Raw genomic sequence first — 19,894 nt, forward strand, 5'->3', positions numbered from 1 at the left:
GATTTTGCAGTAATGTTCCCCTGCCACGCCCACAGAACCGGTAGTAAACAAATTTGAATACCACCACTGCTCAACGTTGCCCAGCGATGTAGGTAATCCTTGATTTAATGGCCACAATTAAGTGTGTGTCTTGCTAAAGTGAGAAATTGGCCAAGCGAGTTCTGTCTCATTTTACAACTTTTCTGTTGCCACATTTGTGAAGGGAATACACTGCAGTGGTTAAGTTTGAATCTGACTTCCCGCTTGACTTTGCCGGTCAGAAGATTGCAAAAGATAAGTCACGTGATCCCTGAACACTGCAACCATCGTAAATATGAACCAGTGGTCAAGCATCTGAAGGTAAATCACATGACCCCATGGGGATGCTGCAACGGTTGTTAAGCATGAAAAATGGTCATGAGTCCCTTTTTTCTGTACCATTGTGACTTCAAACGGTCACTTAAAGTGTAAGTTGAGGACTACCTCTCTGATTAGATTAGACTCCCTACTGTCAGCTGGATACAGGTAGTCCTCGACTTATGACCACAATTGAGCCCTGTTGCTAAGTGAAACATTTGTTAAGTGAGTTTGCCGCATTTTACGAACTTTCTCGCCACGGTTGCTAAGCGAATACCTGCAGCTGTTAAGTTAGTAACCTGGTTGTTAAGTGAATCTGGCTTCCCCATCAATTTTGCTTGTCAGAAAGTCGCAAAAGACATCGTAAGTACGAATCATTTGTCAAATGTCTGAATTTTGCTTACATGACCACAGGGGGGATGCTGCACCGTTGGGAGTGTGACAAATGGTCATTAAGTCTTTTTTTTTTCATCATCGTAACTTCGGCAACTAAATGAACAGTCAAGTCGAGGACTAGCCGTATTCCTTGGAGCCCCAGTGCATCTGGGAGAGGAATCAGATTGGAGAATTCTGCCATAGAAATAGTAACATGCTATACAGCACTTAGCAATAGCACTTAGAGTTATATATTGCTTTACAGCCCTCTTTATACGGTTTACAGTAGGGGTGTCAAACTCAAGGCTCACGGGCCACATCCGGGGTGCTTAGATCTGGCCCACGGGGCCACCCTGGAAACAATGAAGGACCAGCCCGCAGTGCCTCTGCCAGCAAAAATGGAGCTCGGGAGGGTCGTGTGTGTCCACCAAGCATTGTTTTTGCTGGCAAAGGGCTGCAGGACGCCACTGCGGGCAAAAACAGATGTAGAGCTGGCCACGCCACCCTGGCCATGCCCACCGCCGAGGTCAAACACAACCCTGATGCGGCCCTCCATGAAATCGAGTTTGACACCCCCGGTTTACAGAGTCAGCCTATTGCCCCCAACAATCTGGGTCCTCATTTTACCCACCTCAGAAGGATGGAAGGCTGAGTCAACCTTGAGCCTGGTGGGATTCAATCTTCCAAATTGCAGGCAGCCGGCAGTCAGCAGAAGCAGCCTGCAGTACTGGACTCTAACCACCACCTTGGCTCAGACGGTGCAACATGTAGGTTGCATTTGATTTTCTGGCAGCAAAGTGGGCTCACTCAAACGGTTGCAGGAAAGTATTTTGTCCGGCAGTTCTGCTAATCCCCTTTAGCTCTAGAAAAACACCCACTTTATTACAAGATTAGAATATACACATCCTTCTTTGCATGGCCTCCATTTTCACTCCCGAGCCAACGACGGGAGCCCACAGCAGTTGTCCACTTCTCTTGGTCCATTACGGCAGCCTCTCTTTCATGCGGTCTTACATGTTCTTAGGCTTGGAGATAATTCCATCTGGGTACTGTTGCTTGAACTGAGCGACCACATCGGGGTCCAGCAAATGGATCCCATCCAGCTGGTTACCAAGGGTGATCCTGGAGGACAAAGGAGGAGTGCAAAAGAAGAACCCAACAATGAGGAACTAGAAATTGTGGTTTCATAGCATTGTCATTAGTCTCATAGCCTTAAAATAAATATACCTTAGCTGTAAATGGGTTTTTGAGCCTATAGCCAACAAACCAGGAAGAGGTGATTGGCACGCTCTCAACAACCTTAATTTAAATTCTGGAAGTCAATTGGGCGAATGCTGTTCTAATTTTTCTGATTATTTTTTTTTTAAAAAGTATTTCTAAATTTTGGCCTGGAAACTATGGCTTGCTTCCTATTCTGCAAGATTTCAAATTAGGTTTGGTTCATTTTGAAGGGAGAAACCAAATTCTGAAACCCAGGAGGGTGAATCCTACTGTAGTTTTTCAGAGATTAAAAAACAACAACCCTTTTGGAATTTTGGCCTGGAAACTATGGTTTGCTTCCTATCCTGCAAGATTTCAAATTAGATTTGGTTCAACGTGAGGGGAGAAACCAAATTCTGGAAGCCAGTTGGGCGAATGCCATTGTAGCTTTTCAGAAATTTAAAAAATGGTTTTGGCGTGGAGCCTCTGGCTTGCTTCCTATTCTTATTCTGCAAGATTTCAAATTAGGTTTAGTTCATTGTGAGAGGGAAAAACCAAAATCTGAAATCCAGTTGGACGAATGCTGTTCTAGTTTTTCAGAAATAAAAAAAAACCCACACAAAACAACCAGGACTTTCTGACTTTCTGCCTGGACACTATAGCTTGCTTACTACTCTGTCAGATGTCAAGTTAGGTTTGGTTCAACAACATGAGGGGAGAAACCATTCACCAGTTGGGTTGTACGTTGTGAGGTCGTCCAAAAAGCTCGATCTTGCGGGTGCCTGGAGAAAGCCGCTCGATCATTCCGTAAATCTCATCCGGCTTGTGACTGGTGGAGCGAACCTGCAGAGCAACAGAGAGTAAGTTTCAAAGGCTTCCTAAGGCAGCAGTTCACAAGGCATGAATAGGATAGGATAGGATAGGATAGGATAGAATAGAACAGGAAAGGAAAGGAAAGGAAAGGAAAGGAAAGGAAAGGATAGGAATGGAATAGGGAAGGAAGGGAAGGGAAGGGAAGGGAAGGGAAGGGAGGGGATGGGAAGGGAAAGGAAAGGAAAGGAAAGGAAAGGAAAGGAATGGAATGGAATGGAATAGAATAGAATAGAACAGGAAAGGAATAGAATAGAATAGAATAGAATAGAATAGAATAGAATAGAATAGAATAGAATAGAATAGAATAGAATAGAATAGAATAGAATAGAATAGGACAAGACAGGACAGGACAGGACAACAGAACAGAACAGAATAGAATAGAACAGAACAGAACAGAAAAAGAAAGGAATAGAACAGAATAGGAATAGAATAGAATAGAATAGGAAAGGAATGGAATGGAATAGAATAGAATAGAATAGAATAGAATAGAATAGAATAGAATAGAATAGGAAAGGAATGGAAAGGAATGGAATAGAATAGAATAGAATAGGAAAGGAATGGAATGGAAAGGAATGGAATAGAATAGAATAGAATAGGAAAGGAATGGAATAGAATAGAATAGAATAGAATAGAATAGAATAGAATAGAAAAGGAATAGAAAAGGAATAGAATAGAATAGAATAGAACAGAACAGAATAGAAAATAAAGGAAAGGAAAGGAAAGGAATGGAATGGGATAGGATAGGATAGGAAAGGAAAGGAATGGAATGGAATAGGATAGGATAGGATAGGATAGCATAGGAAAGGAATAGAATAGGAAAGGAGTAGAGCAGAATAGAATAGAATAGAATAGAATAGAATAGAATAGAATAGAATAAGAATAAGAATAGAATACCATGTTTCCCCGAAAATAAGAACCTGCCTTTTATTTATTTTTTGTCACCAAAAAAGGCACCAGGCCTTATTTTCGGGAGATGTCATCATCTGACTAATTGCTGTCAGAGGCCTTCAGGAACTTTTTCTTCTGCGGCTGGCAAGGCTTTCCTGAAGGCCTCTGCAGCTCTGAATCAATCTGGGGTTCTGTTATCAGCTACAGTGGCCTTTAGGCCCTTTAAGCCTTGCCAGCTGCAGAAGAAATGGGCCATTGTGAATCATAAAATACAACAGTGGTAGTCATAGGGTACTAAATAAGCAATCAACATAAATCATATTAGGAAACTAAATAAAACAATGTAAATCAGGGATCCCCAACCTTTTCGACGCCTTGGCCCGGTTCCGACATCAGCTGGGCGCAGCGACCAGTACCGGCGTCAACTGGGCGCCGCCATCTTTTTATGACGAAACAGCGCTTCCGGTGAGCTTTCACCCGGAAAAGCTCACCAGAAGCGCTTTTTACCAAAAGATGGCGGCGCCCAGCAACTTCAGCGACCGGTAAGGGTTGTTCCATGCCGGTACCGGTCCGCGGACCGGCGGTTGGGGACCCCTGATGTAAATCATAAAGATAAAAGCCACAAAGTTATAGCCATAAGTAGAAAAAAGGAGATAGGCAATAGGAAGGATAAGAAGAATAATAGTAATACAGTCTTATTAAACAGTTTAACAGTGTTGTGGGAATTAGTGGGAAAAAGAGTACGGAAAGAAAGCAGTGTATGGCAGCAGCCAAAAGAGCCGATACAATCTTTGCCTGTATAAACAGAGACAGAATCAAAATCATGTGAAGTATTAGTACTGCTTTACAAAGTCTTAGTAACACCCACATCTGGAATACTTCATCCAGTTTGGGTCACCAACATTACAAAAAAGATGTTGAGACATTGGAAAAAGTGCAAAGAGCAATTATGATGAACGGCCCGAAGATAAAAACTTATGAAGAATGGTTGCAGGACTTGGGTTTGGCTAGTCTGGAGAAAAAAAAGGACTTAGGGGTGATGTGATAGTAGTATTCCAGTATTTGATGGGCTGCCACAAAGTGGGGTGTGTGTGTGTTTCAACCTATTTTCCAAAGAACCAAAAGGCAAGACAAGAAACAATGGATGGAAACTGAACAAAGAGAGAAGCAACCTAAAATTAAGGAGAAACTTCCTGATAAGGAAGACAATTAAGCTAGTCTTCAGAAGTTGTGGGTCTCCATCACTGGCAGTTTTAAAGAAAAGACTGGACAGCCACTTGTCTGAAATGGATTATACTCCAGTCCATAGGGTCTCTTGCCTGAGCAGGGGGTTGGACTAGAAGACCTCCCAGGTCCCTTCCAGCTCAATTCAGATTGGTGGACCTCATCCAAAGAGCACGGGTTTGTCACCTCACCTCTGCCACAATGACATCACAGTCCAGACCTCTGTTGAAACCTTGGGGGTTTCCTTTCACGCCAACCTGCATTAAAAACAAACGAAGGTAGTCAGACGCAATCCAGGAGGAACTGCCTGGTTCACTTAACAACCGCAGCGATTTGCTGACCTATCATGGCCAAAAAAATAAGTCATAAAACTGAGCACGACTAACTTTAACAGCGGGCTTATTGGAGGAGCACCAACACAACTATGAAGTGAGCAGGTGTTTGTTTTTTCGACCTCGGTAACTTGAGCATGGGCAGCTGGGGAATTCTGGGAGTTGAACTCCACCCATCTTGCTAAAGTTGCTAAGGTTGAGAAATGCCACCTTTTAAGGGAAGCTGCCCGCTTCACAGATGCATCTGTGTAATCCTCTTTAGGAACAATCCAGAAGGATCATCCTGCTTCTTTCTCCTGAATGTTATCTCAACCAACAGCGCAATTTAGACTGCTGCTGTAGGATTTCCAGGTGGCCACCCATCCACATATGGGTAACCCTCAATTTATAGCGCTTCCTTTAGTGACCATTCGAAGTTACAACGGCACTGGAAAAAAAGTGACTTAGGACCATTTTCCACATTTAGGGCCTTTGCTGCACTTTGTTACGTGATCAAAATTTGGTGGCTCGGCAACAGACTCATATTTATGACTGCTGCTGTGTCCCCAGGGGTCACGTGATCCCATTTTGCCACCTTCTTACAAATCAAGTCAACGGGGAAGCCAGATTCGCTTCACAAACGTGTTACTAACAAGTGCAGTGAGTCGCTTAACAACTGCAGCGGGAAAGTTCGTAAAATGGGTCAAAACTCACTTAGCCACTGTGGAAATTTGGGGCTCAATTGTGATTGTTTAAGTCCAGGACTACCTGTAGGGAGATGGTGTTCCATAGGGCAGGTGCTGACAGAGACATTTCCCTACTAGGTCCCATCAAGGTGATACTACTTAATGGACAGGACCTGGTGCATGAGACTTAATGGGCTATGTTTCCCAGGAGGCAGGTGGTGGTGGTGGGCTCCCAATTGTTCCTCTATTTACCAAGCAGTGCTCCTTGCCGTGATTGAGCCAATGGCCTGTCCGTCCTGTTCGGATAATACGCTGTAGCTGGTTGGTTTTCACCCAGATGATCTCATCCACCCGCTCGTACCTGATTGGCCGGAGAGGGAGAGAGAAAATAGAGCCCGATCAAAGAGGCAGAAGAGGACTTGCAGAAGGTTAAGGTTGTGGACAAGGTCCCTTTTCAACCCAAGGGGAAAACAGCAACAACAATCCCCTAACTCACCCCCACAGATTGAGACACTCGCGCCCTAATTCCATGGCTCTGTGGACAAAATGGAAACAGGTTAGTTAGTCAACAGTTCATCCTTCAAAAGGCACACTGACCCTTCAGTGGGAAAGAAAGCTCTCTCCATCACACCAAAGACAGGAACTCCTTAACTTAAAGCCATTTGTTTCGTGGTGACTGAAGTTATAAATGGCCTGGAAATAAGTGACTCGTTTTTCACACTTAGGATCCTTGACTTCATTCTGTGCAATTCACTTGGCAGTGTTTTGCCACTGTTTTCTTCTAGGGTAATTTTTTTAAAAGCCCTGGAATCCAATTTACAGATCTCTGATGGGATCCCCTGGGCAGTTTAACAGAACAGAATGTTAACAAGAGTTGGAAGGGACTTTGGAGGTCTTCTAGTCCAACCCCCTGCTCGAGCAGGAAAACCTATAGCATTTCAGACAAATGGTTGTCCATATTCTTCTTTAAAAACTCCATTAATGGGGCACCCACAACTTCTAAGGTCAAAATGTTCCACTGATTAATTGTTCTAACTGTCAGGAAATTTCTCCTTAGTTTTAGGTTGCTTCGCTCTTCAGTTTCCATCCATTGCTTTTTGTCCTGCCCTCAGGTGCTTTGGAGAATAGGTTGGTCCCCTCTTTTCTGTGGTAGCCCCTGTGATATTGGAAGACTGCTACCATGTCACCCCTAGTCCTTCTCTTCTTTACATTAGACCTGCTAGTTCATTAAACTAGATTCCCCTAGTCCTTCTCTTCTTGCAACTAGACATACTACTGTGTTTCCCCCCAAAATAACTCCCAGTCATTCATATATATATTTGCCACCAAAAAAAGCACCAGGTCTTATTTTGGGGGGATGTCTTCCACTGACTCACCTCACAGCAATGGCACAGACAAGCCCGCCTGGCAGGAGCCCGCTGCTGGCCCACTTCTTCTGCCACCGCTTGCCACTGCTTGCGCACATTGCCACCAGCCTCCATTTCGCAGCCGAGAAACAGGTTCTGGATTGATGCACGTGGCCCCCCGGCCTATGTTTCGACATCAGAGGCCCCCAGGAAAGGCCTCTGCAGCCGATAAAAGAGCTCATTAATCCGGAATTAATCATTAATATGAAAAAACGAGGCTGGGGGTGCCGAGCGTGTCAATTCGGGGCCCGTTTCTCGACTGCAAAGGTGTTTCCTGAAGGCTTCTGACAGAGAAACAGAGGCTGGGGGCAACACATGCAAGCAGCCACAGAAGTGGGCTGGCAAGATAAGGCAGGTTTTGGGGTGTGCGAGGTCTTGCTACAACGGTCCGAAGGTAAGTACCAGTAGGGCACCTCCACCAACCAATCCCCACCCTAACTTGATTTTTACCCATGCGTTCACCCAACCCCATGCACCCTGGAGTAGTCAGGGTCTTAACTAGGGCTTATTTGGGTGGGGGGGAGGTAATCAGAGTATATCCATGAACTGTAATAGAGCTTAGTAACAAAGTCAGCCAATGAATAAGCACAACAACAAATGGGAGCTGAATTGGAAAGTGAAACTGGAAGCAGCCTGGGTATGTCTCTAGTCTCTGCTCTGAACTCTGAAGCTGCTGTTTGTGTTTTGCTTGTGTTATGATGGAAAAATCTACTATTGGTATTGTACATTTTACTCATATATTATGTATATAAAGAAGTTAATGAATCCTGCTGAATCAATCATTTGTGTGTGCTTTGTGGATTTGAATTTCTGCTGCAAAATCTAACAGGGGGATATGGCTTATGTTGGGTGCATGTGTAAAAACCAAGGTAGGGTTTATTTTTGGGATAGGTCTTATTTTTGGGAAAACATGGTAATTAATTAAACTGGACACCCATAGTCCTTCTCTTCTTTAAATTAGACATCCTAGCTTCATTAAACTAGACTCCCCTAGTCCTTCTCTTCTTTAAACTAGAGTCTAGACAAATGGCACTGAAAAAAGTGAATTATGAGCTCTAACAGGTTTTCAGAGCGTTTTTTGAAAAAAAAAATGATTTCACATTACTTTTCACATCATAGCATTCCTATGATATACGATCAAGCTACTGAACACTTGACAACTGGCAGGTATTTCTGCAACCGTTCTTCCCATCTTTTGGCCTCCCATAGTTTTCCACCCTGAATTTCCTAGTTCAACCAACCAGGAACTACCACTTGCCAAGTTAATGCTAATGTTAATCAAGACTGGTCTTGGCTTCTTCCTGTTGCCTCTTTCATCAGCAGGCTTAGATTCCCTGTTGTATCACCTACCGGCCTGTGACCCACAGAAAAAGGAACCCATCATCTTGCAGGACAGGGATGTTGAGACGCCTCATCTCGTCATCTGTGAGTGTCCCGTAGGGAAGTTCCATGTGAATGTCCCAGGGTGGGTCAGCCATCACCACAGCAAACTTGCCCAAGATGCTCACGTCCAGGTAGCGGATGTCGCAACAAATCCACTGCCGACACACAAAGGAGACAACCAGGGATGTGTTAAGCAGCACAAGCAGGTTCTCATGTCCTTTGGCGATTTTGGAACTATTATTCAGGCATGTCCCAAAGGTGTTTTTTCAAAAGGCAACTGGACTTTGCTTTTTCCTGGAAGACGTTTTTGCTTTTCATCGAAGAAGCTTCTTCAGTTCATCAGCATTATTGAAGAACTGAAGAAGCTTCTTGGATGAGAAGCAAAACTTCTTCCAGGAAAAACAAAGTCCAGTTTGCACTTTTGGGATAACCATGACCTGGATGGCTCAGAATTGCCATAGATATTTATTACCCACACAATTCAAACATCGGGTTGGCTAATCCCATTACAGGCAGACCTTAATTTATGACCATAATCGAGCCTGCAATTTTTGTCTTAAGTTCTGACGGCTGCAACCCTTTTTTTTGCAGCAGCAGTCATTGTGCAAAACTATTGTTTGATGTGAGGTGCTTTTCTTGCTTCGCAACCAGAAGTAGATAAAGGCCAGTTTTTGGAATAAACATTACAAACAAATCAATCAAAGTCATGTGACTCATAGATGCTACAAAGCACCATAAATAACAATAACAGAGTTGGAATGGACCTTTGAGGCTTTCTAGTCCGACCCCTATTCAGGCAGGAAACCCTATACTATTTCAGACAAATGGTTATCCGGTCTCTTCTTAAAAACCCCAGTAATGAAGCAGGGTGAACTTCTGGAGGCAAGTTGTTCCACTGATTAATTGTTCTGACAGGAAAGTTCTTCTTAGTTCTAGGTTGCTTCTCTCCTTAATTAGTTTCCACCCATTGCTTCTTGTCCTGCCTTCTGACCCCCACACCTCTTCTTTGTGGCAGCCCCTCAAATACTAGTACACTGCTATCATGTCACCCCAGGCCTTCTTTTCATTAAACTGGACAAATGTGGGCCAGTTGCTGAGTACCAAAAATGTGGTCATATGACCGCCCCCCCCAAGATGTCTGAACTTTGAATCCACGTCGTTAAGTCCTTTTTTCGGGGTCTGTCATAACTTAAGGTGTTTGGTCAGTAGCAGGTCGTAACTGCAGGACTAACTGTATTAGCTTATCTGCCGAGCAGCGGAAGCTTCTTAAGACCTTTTTCTTTTAAATAACCAAAATCAGATGCAGAACAGTAGGACCTCAAAGGATGCAGTTGGTCACTTACTTGGTGGGATTGACCACTTGGTCAACTGGCCTGCATAAAAGAGCAGCATGTACAGCGATGTTATTAACAATCAGGGATCTAACTTCTTTGTGGCAGCCCCTGAGATATTGGAAGACGGCTATCATGTCACTCCTAGTCCTTCCTTTCATTAAACTAGACCAGGGGTCTTCAAACTTGACAGCTTTAAGTCTTGTAGACTTCAACTCCCAGAATTGCTTCTCCAACTCAAGAATTCTGGGAGTTGAAGTCCACAATTCTTGAACTTGCCAAGTTTGAAGACTCTTAAACTAGACATACCCAATTCCGGCAACCGTTCTTTATATGTTTCAGCCTCCAGTTCTCCATATCATCTCTGTGGATCTTCTCTTTATTTGGCCCAGCCCTACATACCTGTGGTGGGAAGAGCCGGTCCACGCTGGAATCTCTCCCCACAGCTTGGGGCATGGCCAGCTCTTGGCCTGAAATAAGTTCCCGCCCACAAGGGCCATCCAGGTCTGTGCAGGCGTCGATCTCGTAATGCACATACTTGCAGGTGTCCATGTGGAAACAGGTGTTGAGGAAGGAGCAGTCGCCTAAGGACTCGTCCGTGTGCTTGTTGATGATACGGCTAGGAGAGGAGAAAGACAGTCACCTCAAGCCCTTCTGCTTTTCGAACCCATCCAGATTCCCGCCCATTTTGACCAGCAACCTCAGCTTCTTGTAGCAGTAGTAATAGTAGTAGTAGTGTAGTAGTAGTAGTAGTACTTTATTGTCATTGCACCTCATACAATGACATTAAATGCCATCTTCAGTGTATATCATACATAAGAAAACTATAAAAAGTAAAACAAAAACACACATCCTTTGCATTCTATGCAATTGAACTGAAAATCCCTGATATTGCATTAATATTACACTATACAGTAGTGGACGCGGTGGCTCAGTGACTAAGATGCTGAGCTTGTCAATCAGAAAGGTCAGCTGGTTGGCGGTTCAAATCCCTAGCCCTGCACAACGGAGTGAGCTCCTGTTACTTGTCCCAGCTTCTGCCAGCCTAACAGTTTGAAAGCATGTAAAAATGCAAGTAGAGAAATAGGGACCACTTTGGTGGAAAGGTAACAGCGTTCCGTGCACCTTCAGCATTTAGTCATGCTGGCCACATGAAGAATGGAGACGTTTTCGGACAGCGCTGGCTCTTCGGTTTTGTAACGCAGATGAGCACTGCCCCCCTAGAGCCAGAAATGACTAGTACATATGTATGAGGGGAACCTTTACCTTATACAGCAGAATTCAACATAGCTACTGCCCTGGGATAGAAGCTGTTTTTCAGCCTATTTGTCCTTGTTTTTATTATTCTGTACCGTCTGCCAGATGGTAATAGTTCAAAAAAAGGGTGCTCAGGATGAGATGGATCTTTGGGAATGTTTTGAACTTCCTTAAGGCAGTGGGAGCTATAAAGCTCTTCCAAAGAGGGGAGAGGGCAACCAATGATCCTCTGAGCAATGCTGTTAACCCTCTGGAGTCACCAACCTTTTGGACCTCAGGGACCACCAAACTCATAATTTTAAATCCCAGGAAACACTAATAAGAGAGAGAGAGAGAGAGGGGGAGAGGGAGAGGGAAGAGAGGAGAGAGGGGGAGAGAGATGGAATGTTTAATCAAATGATTGGATATAATACCACATCATTTGTCCACAGAGGCAATTTGGGTGGAATACAGGTAGACCTCGAGTTACGACCAGAATTGAGCCCAAAATTTATGTTGCTATAAATGAAACATTGGTTAAATGAGTTGGCCCCACTTTATGACTTTTTTTGCAATTAGTTGTTAAGTGAATCACTGCATTTCTCAAGTGAGTAATGCGATTGCTAAGTGGGTCTGGATTCCACATTGACTTTGCCCATCAGAAGGTCGCAAAGGGGGATAACGTGACCCCTGGGAGACTGCAACCATCATAAATATGAACCAGTTGCCAAAGCGTCTGAATTCTGATCACATGACCGTGGGGATGCTGCAATGGTCGTTAAGTGTGAAAAACGGTCCCTAAACTTTGAACGGTCATTAAATGAACTGCTGTAAGTCAGGGACTCTCTGTAATGAGGCCAAGGAGGAACATTAGAAGCCAAAGAACCCTAGGGAAAAATTTTTCCTGCAGGTACAAAGAAAGAACCCCTCACTGCCACCCAAGGGATCTCTGCAAAGAAAGGTTCATGGCGCATTGGCAGGCCTTTAGTCTGATTGCTCTACCAAGCTCAGTGCAGACTACCTCTTCTCTTGCTGCAGAATCTCTCTCAGGTTTCCACTTCCACAATTCAAGCAGAATTTAAGCAGGGATGAGCCTGGTAACATAGATCAACCTCCAGGTGATCTTAATGACTTGCTAAAAGGATGCAAATGACCAGCTGTCTGCAAGGAGAATAAATCCTTCCATTCCCCACCATCCAGTCAGAGCTGAAGAAACTTCTTGGATGAGAAATGAAACGTCTTCAAAGAAAAATCAGAAAGTCCAGCTGCCTCTTAGAAAAAGCACTTTTGGGATTCCAAGTGGCCTCAGCGACTTTCTAAAAGGATGTAAATGACTAGCTGTTCTTCCATTCCCCACCATCCAGTCAGAGCTGAAGAAGCTTCTTTGATGAGAAGCCGTCTTCAAAGACAAAAACAAAAAAAGTCCAGTTGCCTCTTGAAAACGCACCTTTGGGTCAACCATGACCTGGATGACTGAGAATCTCCATAGACAATTTAAGTAGAAATTATAAACCTCGAGCTGCCTCTCAGAACTCCAACCCATTCACACACACCCCAAACTCACCGGAAGTGCAGCTTACGACAGGGGCGCTCAGCATCGCTGGCTTTCATGCATTCCTCCTTGGTTCCATAATCGCAAAACTCCTGCACCTGAGCCCGGCCTCGTGAACGAAACTTTTCCACGATGGACTGCTCCTTGGCTGTTGTCGTGTTCAGTAGCTCCAGAATTTCTTGACTCACCTGGAAAGACCAGGAGGGAAAGCCCATATTGGGGGAGAAACAGACTAAACCAAGAGGCTTATCAGGCTTTTGAAAATAAAAGAAGGGAAAACTAAAATCGGAGCCCCAAGATTCCAATTTCAGAGGTTTCATACATACAATCCTTAACCAGTCAGTCCTCAACCTATGACCACAGTGGAACCCATATTTCATGTGGTTAAGTGGCTACTGCCTCTGTTTCTCATGTTCTACCTATCTTGTATACAGATAGTCCTCAAATTACAACAACCTTTGAGCCCAACATTGGTATTGTTAAGAAAGAGACATTTGTTAAGTGAGTTTTGTCCCATTTTACGACTTTTCTTGCCACAGTTGTTAACTGAATCCCTGCAGTTCTTAAATTAGTCACAGGATTGTTAAGTGAATCTGGTTACCCCATTGGCTTTGCTTGTAAGAAGGTCGCAAAAGGGGATCACGTGACCCATGAGATGCTGCAACCGTCATAAATGTGAGTCAGGTGTCAAGCGCCTGAATGTAAATCACGTAATCATGGGTCGTAAGTATGAAAACCGGTCATGACGCAATGGTCGTAAGTATGAAAACCGGTCATGAGTCACTTTTTTCAGTGCTGTTGTAACTACGAACTTTCTGCTTCAGGGGGAAGAGGCAGAACTCAGGGGTGAAGGAAAATAAGCTCCTGGAATAAAATCTTGGACCCGCTGAATTAAATGACTGATAAAGGAGAATGTTTAACAAAATAATAACAGAGTTGGAAGGGACCATGGAGGTCATCCAGTCTAACCCCCTGCTCAAGCAAAAGACTTACACCATCCCTGACAAGATGGCAGTCCAGTCTCCTCTTGAAAGTTTCCAGTGATGAAGCTCCCACAACCTCTGAAGGCAGGTCTTGTTGTTCTTTTTTGGGGGCTGGGCAATAGTCTCTTTCGTGTAGTCTATAAATGTTGCTAATGTCTATGTGTCTATTGATGGCTGATTTGTCAAAGTGCCAGGTTTCTAGAAATTCCCTGGTGTTTTCAGACTTGGGTTGATCTAGAATGGTCACGTTTTCCCAATTGAAATTATGACGCCAGGGAATTTCCAAGGACACCAGGGAATTTCTAGAAACTCTTGACAAATCAGCCATCAAGAGATACATAGACATCAACAACATCTATAGACTATGCAAAAGGGACTATCACCTAGCCCAAAAGAGAATGAAAAAGGACTCCAGCACCTCTCCACCAGCAATCAGCACCCAGATCAGAATAAATTAAGTCCAAGGTTAACATCAAGCCAACATTCAATTAAACAATCAAGAAACTGCCAAAGAAACCAACAGTAAACAGCCCAACCAAAGAATCGCTAAGACCCATCAACAACAACACCGACAGGGCAAGCCACCAGACTATAAACTGCAATCCTTACAAGCCCTGTAAATTGCAATCCTTACTAGCCCTGATGATGTAACCTAGTTTGGGTAATGAAACATCTGCAAGAAAACAAGCAAGCTCAGAGAGCACCCAAGACCACTTAAATAACTGAGTCAAGTGTCATTATCCTAAGAAAAGTGCAACTGCCTAGTTGCTGTGGGTAACAAAAGAGAGAAGATGGGCATTCATTCTAATTCTGGCTGGGGAATGCTGGGATTTGAAGTCCACACTGCTGAAAATGGTCCAAGTTGAGGAACACATGTCCAATGTCAAGCTTCAAAATGTGCTTTCACTGTTGCAACCATTATCACTTCTCTTCTTGCCAATGGACCAGGGGGGAGGGAAGGGGGAGATGGAATGTAGGTTCCAGACATCAAGAAGACAGCTGTGAGAACCAAGGACAGGTGAACCAAACAGGTGAACCAACCAAGGACAGGAGAACCAAACAGGTGTTTGCCAGAGCCAAAGACTTTTTCTCATAACAATATCATGAGACTCCATTGGACAATGTGACCTGATCTAATAGGGGGAGGGAGAATCTATACTTTAATTATGTGGGTTGGCATGGGAATTTGTTAGATCCGGTTTTGCCCTCATCTGTACTCAATAAAGTTTGGCATTAAGAGATTGGATCATCTCAGCCATGCTTCCATTGATTGGGTTCATCAGCCGGAACGATGACATCCAAACTAAAAGTCCAAGCTTCCATGTTGATAATTTGACCCTGAAAACAAATCCTACCTTCTTGCTTTGTTGCTCCTTGGTGGACTGCTGGCTCAGCAGGCTTTCAATCTCCAGATCAAGGTCAGAGGCCTGCTTGCGTGACTTCTTGGGCGGCTCTTTCAGAGGCTCAGAACTGGCCAACGTCATGGGAGAAACCCCAGGAGCAGAGACAGAAATCCCAGCCTCCTGTTCTGCTCGCCTCTTTGTGCCTTCTGCCAACCCCTTCTTCTCAGCCACAGCCCCCATCATGGCCGAGAGCTTGGAGTGGTCAGCATACGTGACCAACATGGGCTGCCCATCATCCTGCAAGAGTCCACGCTTCACTTCAATGAGTTCCTGGGCAGCAAATTTCTGCAAGAGGCTCTCCACGCTCCGTTGGTTGGCTGAGGCTTCTTCAGCCTGCAAGAGAAGGACAATAAAGGAGTATGTTTGTAGCTAGTCTAGTGAAGAGAAGAACCAGGGGAGACATGATAGCAGTCTTCCAATATTTGGAAGGCTGCCACAGAGAGGAAGGGGTCAATCTATTTTCCAAGGCACCCAAAAACAAGACAAGGAATAATGGATGGAAACTGAACAAGGAGAGATTCAACCTAGAAATAAGGAGAAATTTCCTAACAGACAGCAATCAACCAATGGAACAGAAGTTGTGGGAGCTTCATCACTGGAAATTTTCAAGAAGAGATAGGACTGCCATCTGTCAGAAACTCCTGCTTGGGCATGGGGATGGACTAGATGACTTACAAGATCCCTTTCAACTCTGTTATTCTTTTATTCTCAACCTCAGGCACTTTAAGATTAGTGGATTTTGTTGGCTGTGGAATGCTGTGAGTTGAAGTCCACTTATCTTAATGTGCCCGAGGTTGAAAAACACTGGACTAAGGTATGAAATGACAAGCCCAGCCTTAATTAGGATCACGTTGCTCACCGTGAAAATGGTTTGGCAGATAGTTAAAGCGTCCGTGGGCAGCGCCAGTCCCAGATCCGAAAGATGATGGAGGATTTTCTTTTCTAATTCAGGGTCAGTCACTAAATCTCCTGGTTCTGCAGCGGTGCTAGGCGTGACGGAGGAAGGCACGGGGCTGTCACTGCGGAAGGGAGGGCTGAGCACCAGGTCTGGATTCCTGAGATCTGGAAGAAATCGGGGAAAGGTCCCACAATGATCATGTCTGATTTGGGGAAGAAAATAATAATAATGTGCATTGCAATCAATTCTACTTTCTTCTCCTGACAGTTAGAACAAATAATCAGTAGAACAGATTGCCTCCAGAAGCTGTGAATGCTCCAACACTGGAGGTTTTTAAGAAAGAGTTTAGACAACCATTTGTCCAGAATAGTATAGATTCTCCTGCTTGAGCAGAGGGTTTAGACTCCTCCAAAATCCCCCCCCCCAACTCTGTTATTCTGTATCTTCCCTTGGGGGCTGTCAAAAGTCCAGCAAGCAGCCATTCATAAGACTCATGGTCTATCTAAACAACCATCCTGCTCCTAACAACTGCAACAGCAACTTGGATAGCTCTCTGCCACTTATGGAGATATATGGCTGCTATAAGTGGAGGTTCCAGTTATGTCAGGATGCAACTGGTCTATCTAACGACCCAGATGAGGGTTTGTCCCATGCTGTACAAGTTCCTTTGATTGTAAAAAACTATACTAGAACAGGATGTGACTGTCTTTTTCCTCATTCCCATTTCCTCCCTCTCTCTCCAGGAGACATGGTTAAGATCTTTTCCAAGGGCAGCATTCCAAATCTTTCCATTCAAAATGTAATGATAATGATAATAATCATAATAAAGGCAACTTTACTCAGAACAGCTTATATCCTGCGACGGTATCTGTAACACCATCAAACATCCATGTCTGCCTATCTCAGTTCTTTGGAAAGCATTCAACAGACAGACAAAAATGCCAAATCCATAATAATAACAAGCCATAATAATGTAAAAATATAATTAGTACAGTATAGTATAATACAGTATAATATAATACAGTATAAAATAATGTAACATAACATAATATAAAGTAATATAATATACTAATATAAGAAAAATATGATAAATATAATATACAATGTCATGTTATAGATAAGGGTCTTCAAACTTGGCAAGTTTAAGACTTGTGGACTTCAACTCCCAGAATTCCTGAGCTAACATGACTGGAGGAGGAATTGTGGGAATTGGTCAACAAGTCTTAAAGCTGTCAAGTTTGAAGACCCCTGTTATAATAAATATAATAAAATAACATAACCTAATATGGTACAATACCCATATATGTGATATAATACAATATAATATACTGTAATGTAATGTAACACTGTAATATAATATATGCTAATATAAGATAAATATAATATATAATGTAATGTTATATAATGCAATAACATAATACAGTACAATATACTGTTATATAATACAATATACTGTAATGTAATATAATAGATGTATGATATGTATGATATATGATACCAGTATATGATGAGATATGCTATGCTATATATATGATTTTGCCATTGCTCAGAGAGGGCCTGGCAGGGAGGTTAACATCTGCAGGCTTTGCTTTTAAGCGCCTGGACTCTTGGAACTGGACACGAGACCAGAAGGTCCGATTTGGACGTCAGGCATCCCAGGTCATCCCCCACAGCCCTGCGGGATATCCGTGAGTTTCCCACATCCTTCCCGAAGCCGGTCCCCCACCCCTCCGCGGTTCATCCATCTGCCTCACCCAGAGGCTCCTGCTTGCGCCTCCGCTGCAGCCGCTCCCGCAGGGAGTCCAGCTGCTTCTTGTGCGCCTGGATCGAGCTCCAAGTGTCCGACATTGTCCTGGCGTGTCCGGCAGCATCTATAGCAACCAAAGAGGTTGGGAGTGGGGAATGGGGCAAGGAACCGGAAGTGCAAACAGGAGGGGGAATGGAAATAAGGCGGGCACGCTTCCGCTTCGTGCGCCTGCTTGGACGTTTTCGAGGACTGGCAGGAAGTGTTGGAAGCAGCCATGTTTGGTTAGGGTAGGTTGAAGCGTCGGCGGCCATTTTTTTCACGGGTGCCTAAGCCCAGGAAGAATTCTTTTCTCCCACGATCTACTTGGTGGGCAGATTCTCGTCCGAATTAATGCTGAGATCTGGGGAGGTGATCCGGAGAGACTCAGGATCCCAATGATCCAGACCTCTAATTTTTTTCCTTTTCTTTCCCCCAACATCACGAAGCAAAGGCGTGCATAAGCGCACGTGCCTACCGTCCCTGTCCTATTGTTTCTCTTATTCTTCTTTTATTTTTCTTATATGTATCCATTTCATGTATTCACAACTATGTATACACTTATACTTATTATCTTGTAAACAATTGGCAAATCAAATAAATAAATAAAATAAATAAATAATAAATAAATAATAAAAAATAAATAAATAAATAAATAAGAAAGAAAGAAAGAAAGAAAGGCATGCATAAGGGCACCACCAGCTTGCCTACCGTCCCTGTTTTACTGTCCCCATTTATCTGTATTTACTCGCTTTGTTCTTGTTTATGTTCATACTTATATTTGTTATCTTGTACATGTATGACAAACAAACAAATAAAATAAAGACAGTATTCTGCTTTCTTAAACAAGGCAATGCAGTCCCAATTCGAGCAGGATTTATTCAGGCACTTAGGAACATATTCTCTCTCTCTCTCTCTCTTTTTGCCTGGTCTACCTTTTAGGATTGTTGTGCAAAGGAGAAAAACAAGAGGGGAGAACTGTGTACTCTGTGTTACCTTGAAAAAAAAGGTGTGGATTCATGATGAATGAATGAATGAATGAGTTAATAGTTTGCATGCGCAGCAACAGGAAAATTACTGCTGGAAATCTCAAGGATATATTTATGCTGATCATATTTTCATTAAAAAAATAAAGGATAAACCCGAAAAGGAAAATCTGAAAGAGGTTCATAAGGATTAAAAAATATTTATGTCTACAGCTTTGATTTAAAAAGGGGAAATTCAAAAGCAAAACCAAGAAAACCTTTCCAAACAGGGATATTCTAATAAATTATCTAAATGTATGAAGTTATAAGAAGTTTCTGCAATTTGACTGGTACCATTTGTATGGTGAAAGTTAAATGATCCAAGTATAGGACTTGATTTTTTGAAAAATAAGTAAAGGTTAGCTTTCTGAAATAAAGGATTGTCCTTTATAATCAAGGATTTCTAGTCACCATACAGGTATACTTCAGATAGTCAGTTTGGTGTACAAGTAGTCCTCAACTTACAACCACAGTTGAGCCCAAAATTTCTGTTGCTAAGTGAAACATTTGTTTAAATGAGTTTGCCCCATTTGATGACTTTTCCTGCCACAGTTTTAGAGTGGATCATGCAGCAATTATGTGTATCATGAAGTGAATCTGGCTTCCCCCATTGAGTTTGCTTGTTCAATACTAGCTGGAAAGGTTACAAATGGTGAATATAGGTAGTCCTTGACTTACAACAGTTCATTTAGTGACCATCCAGTTACATCACTGAAAAAAATTGACGTATGACCATTTTTCAAACTTAACAACCATTGCAGCATCCTCATGGTCACATGATCAAAATTCAGATGCTTGACATTTATGACAGTTGCAGTGTCCTGGGGTCATGGGATCACCTTTTGCAACCTTCTGCCAGGCAAAGCCAATGGAACAGTTTCACTTAACAACCGTGTTACTAATTTACCAGCTGCAGTGATTCACTTAACAACTGTGGCAAGAAAAGTCGAATGGGGCAAACTCACTTAGACAAATGTTTCGCTTAGCAGCAGAAATTTGGG

General features: G+C 43.2%; 1 protein-coding gene across 1 annotated transcript; it reads right to left on the minus strand.

The window, feature by feature from the left end:
• Positions 1 to 1,572: 1,572 nt before the first annotated feature.
• On the minus strand, positions 1,573 to 18,033 carry METTL3 (methyltransferase 3, N6-adenosine-methyltransferase complex catalytic subunit). Its single transcript, XM_026683959.2, has 11 exons — positions 17,840 to 18,033; positions 16,047 to 16,249; positions 15,140 to 15,520; positions 12,814 to 12,989; positions 10,416 to 10,632; positions 8,650 to 8,837; positions 6,390 to 6,428; positions 6,146 to 6,254; positions 5,088 to 5,153; positions 2,642 to 2,754; positions 1,573 to 1,833 (listed from the first exon to the last, which is right to left on the minus strand). The coding sequence occupies exons 1-11, from the start codon at positions 17,931 to 17,933 to the stop codon at positions 1,722 to 1,724; spliced, it is 1,698 nt and encodes a 565-aa protein (XP_026539744.1). The 5' UTR covers positions 17,934 to 18,033; the 3' UTR covers positions 1,573 to 1,721.
• Positions 18,034 to 19,894: the final 1,861 nt, after the last annotated feature.

This window comes from Notechis scutatus, chromosome Z (genome assembly GCF_049901735.1).
Source record: "Notechis scutatus isolate UNSWTSFEM ecotype Mainland chromosome Z, rNotScu1.2, whole genome shotgun sequence".
Classification (NCBI taxonomy): Eukaryota; Metazoa; Chordata; class Lepidosauria; order Squamata; family Elapidae; genus Notechis; species Notechis scutatus.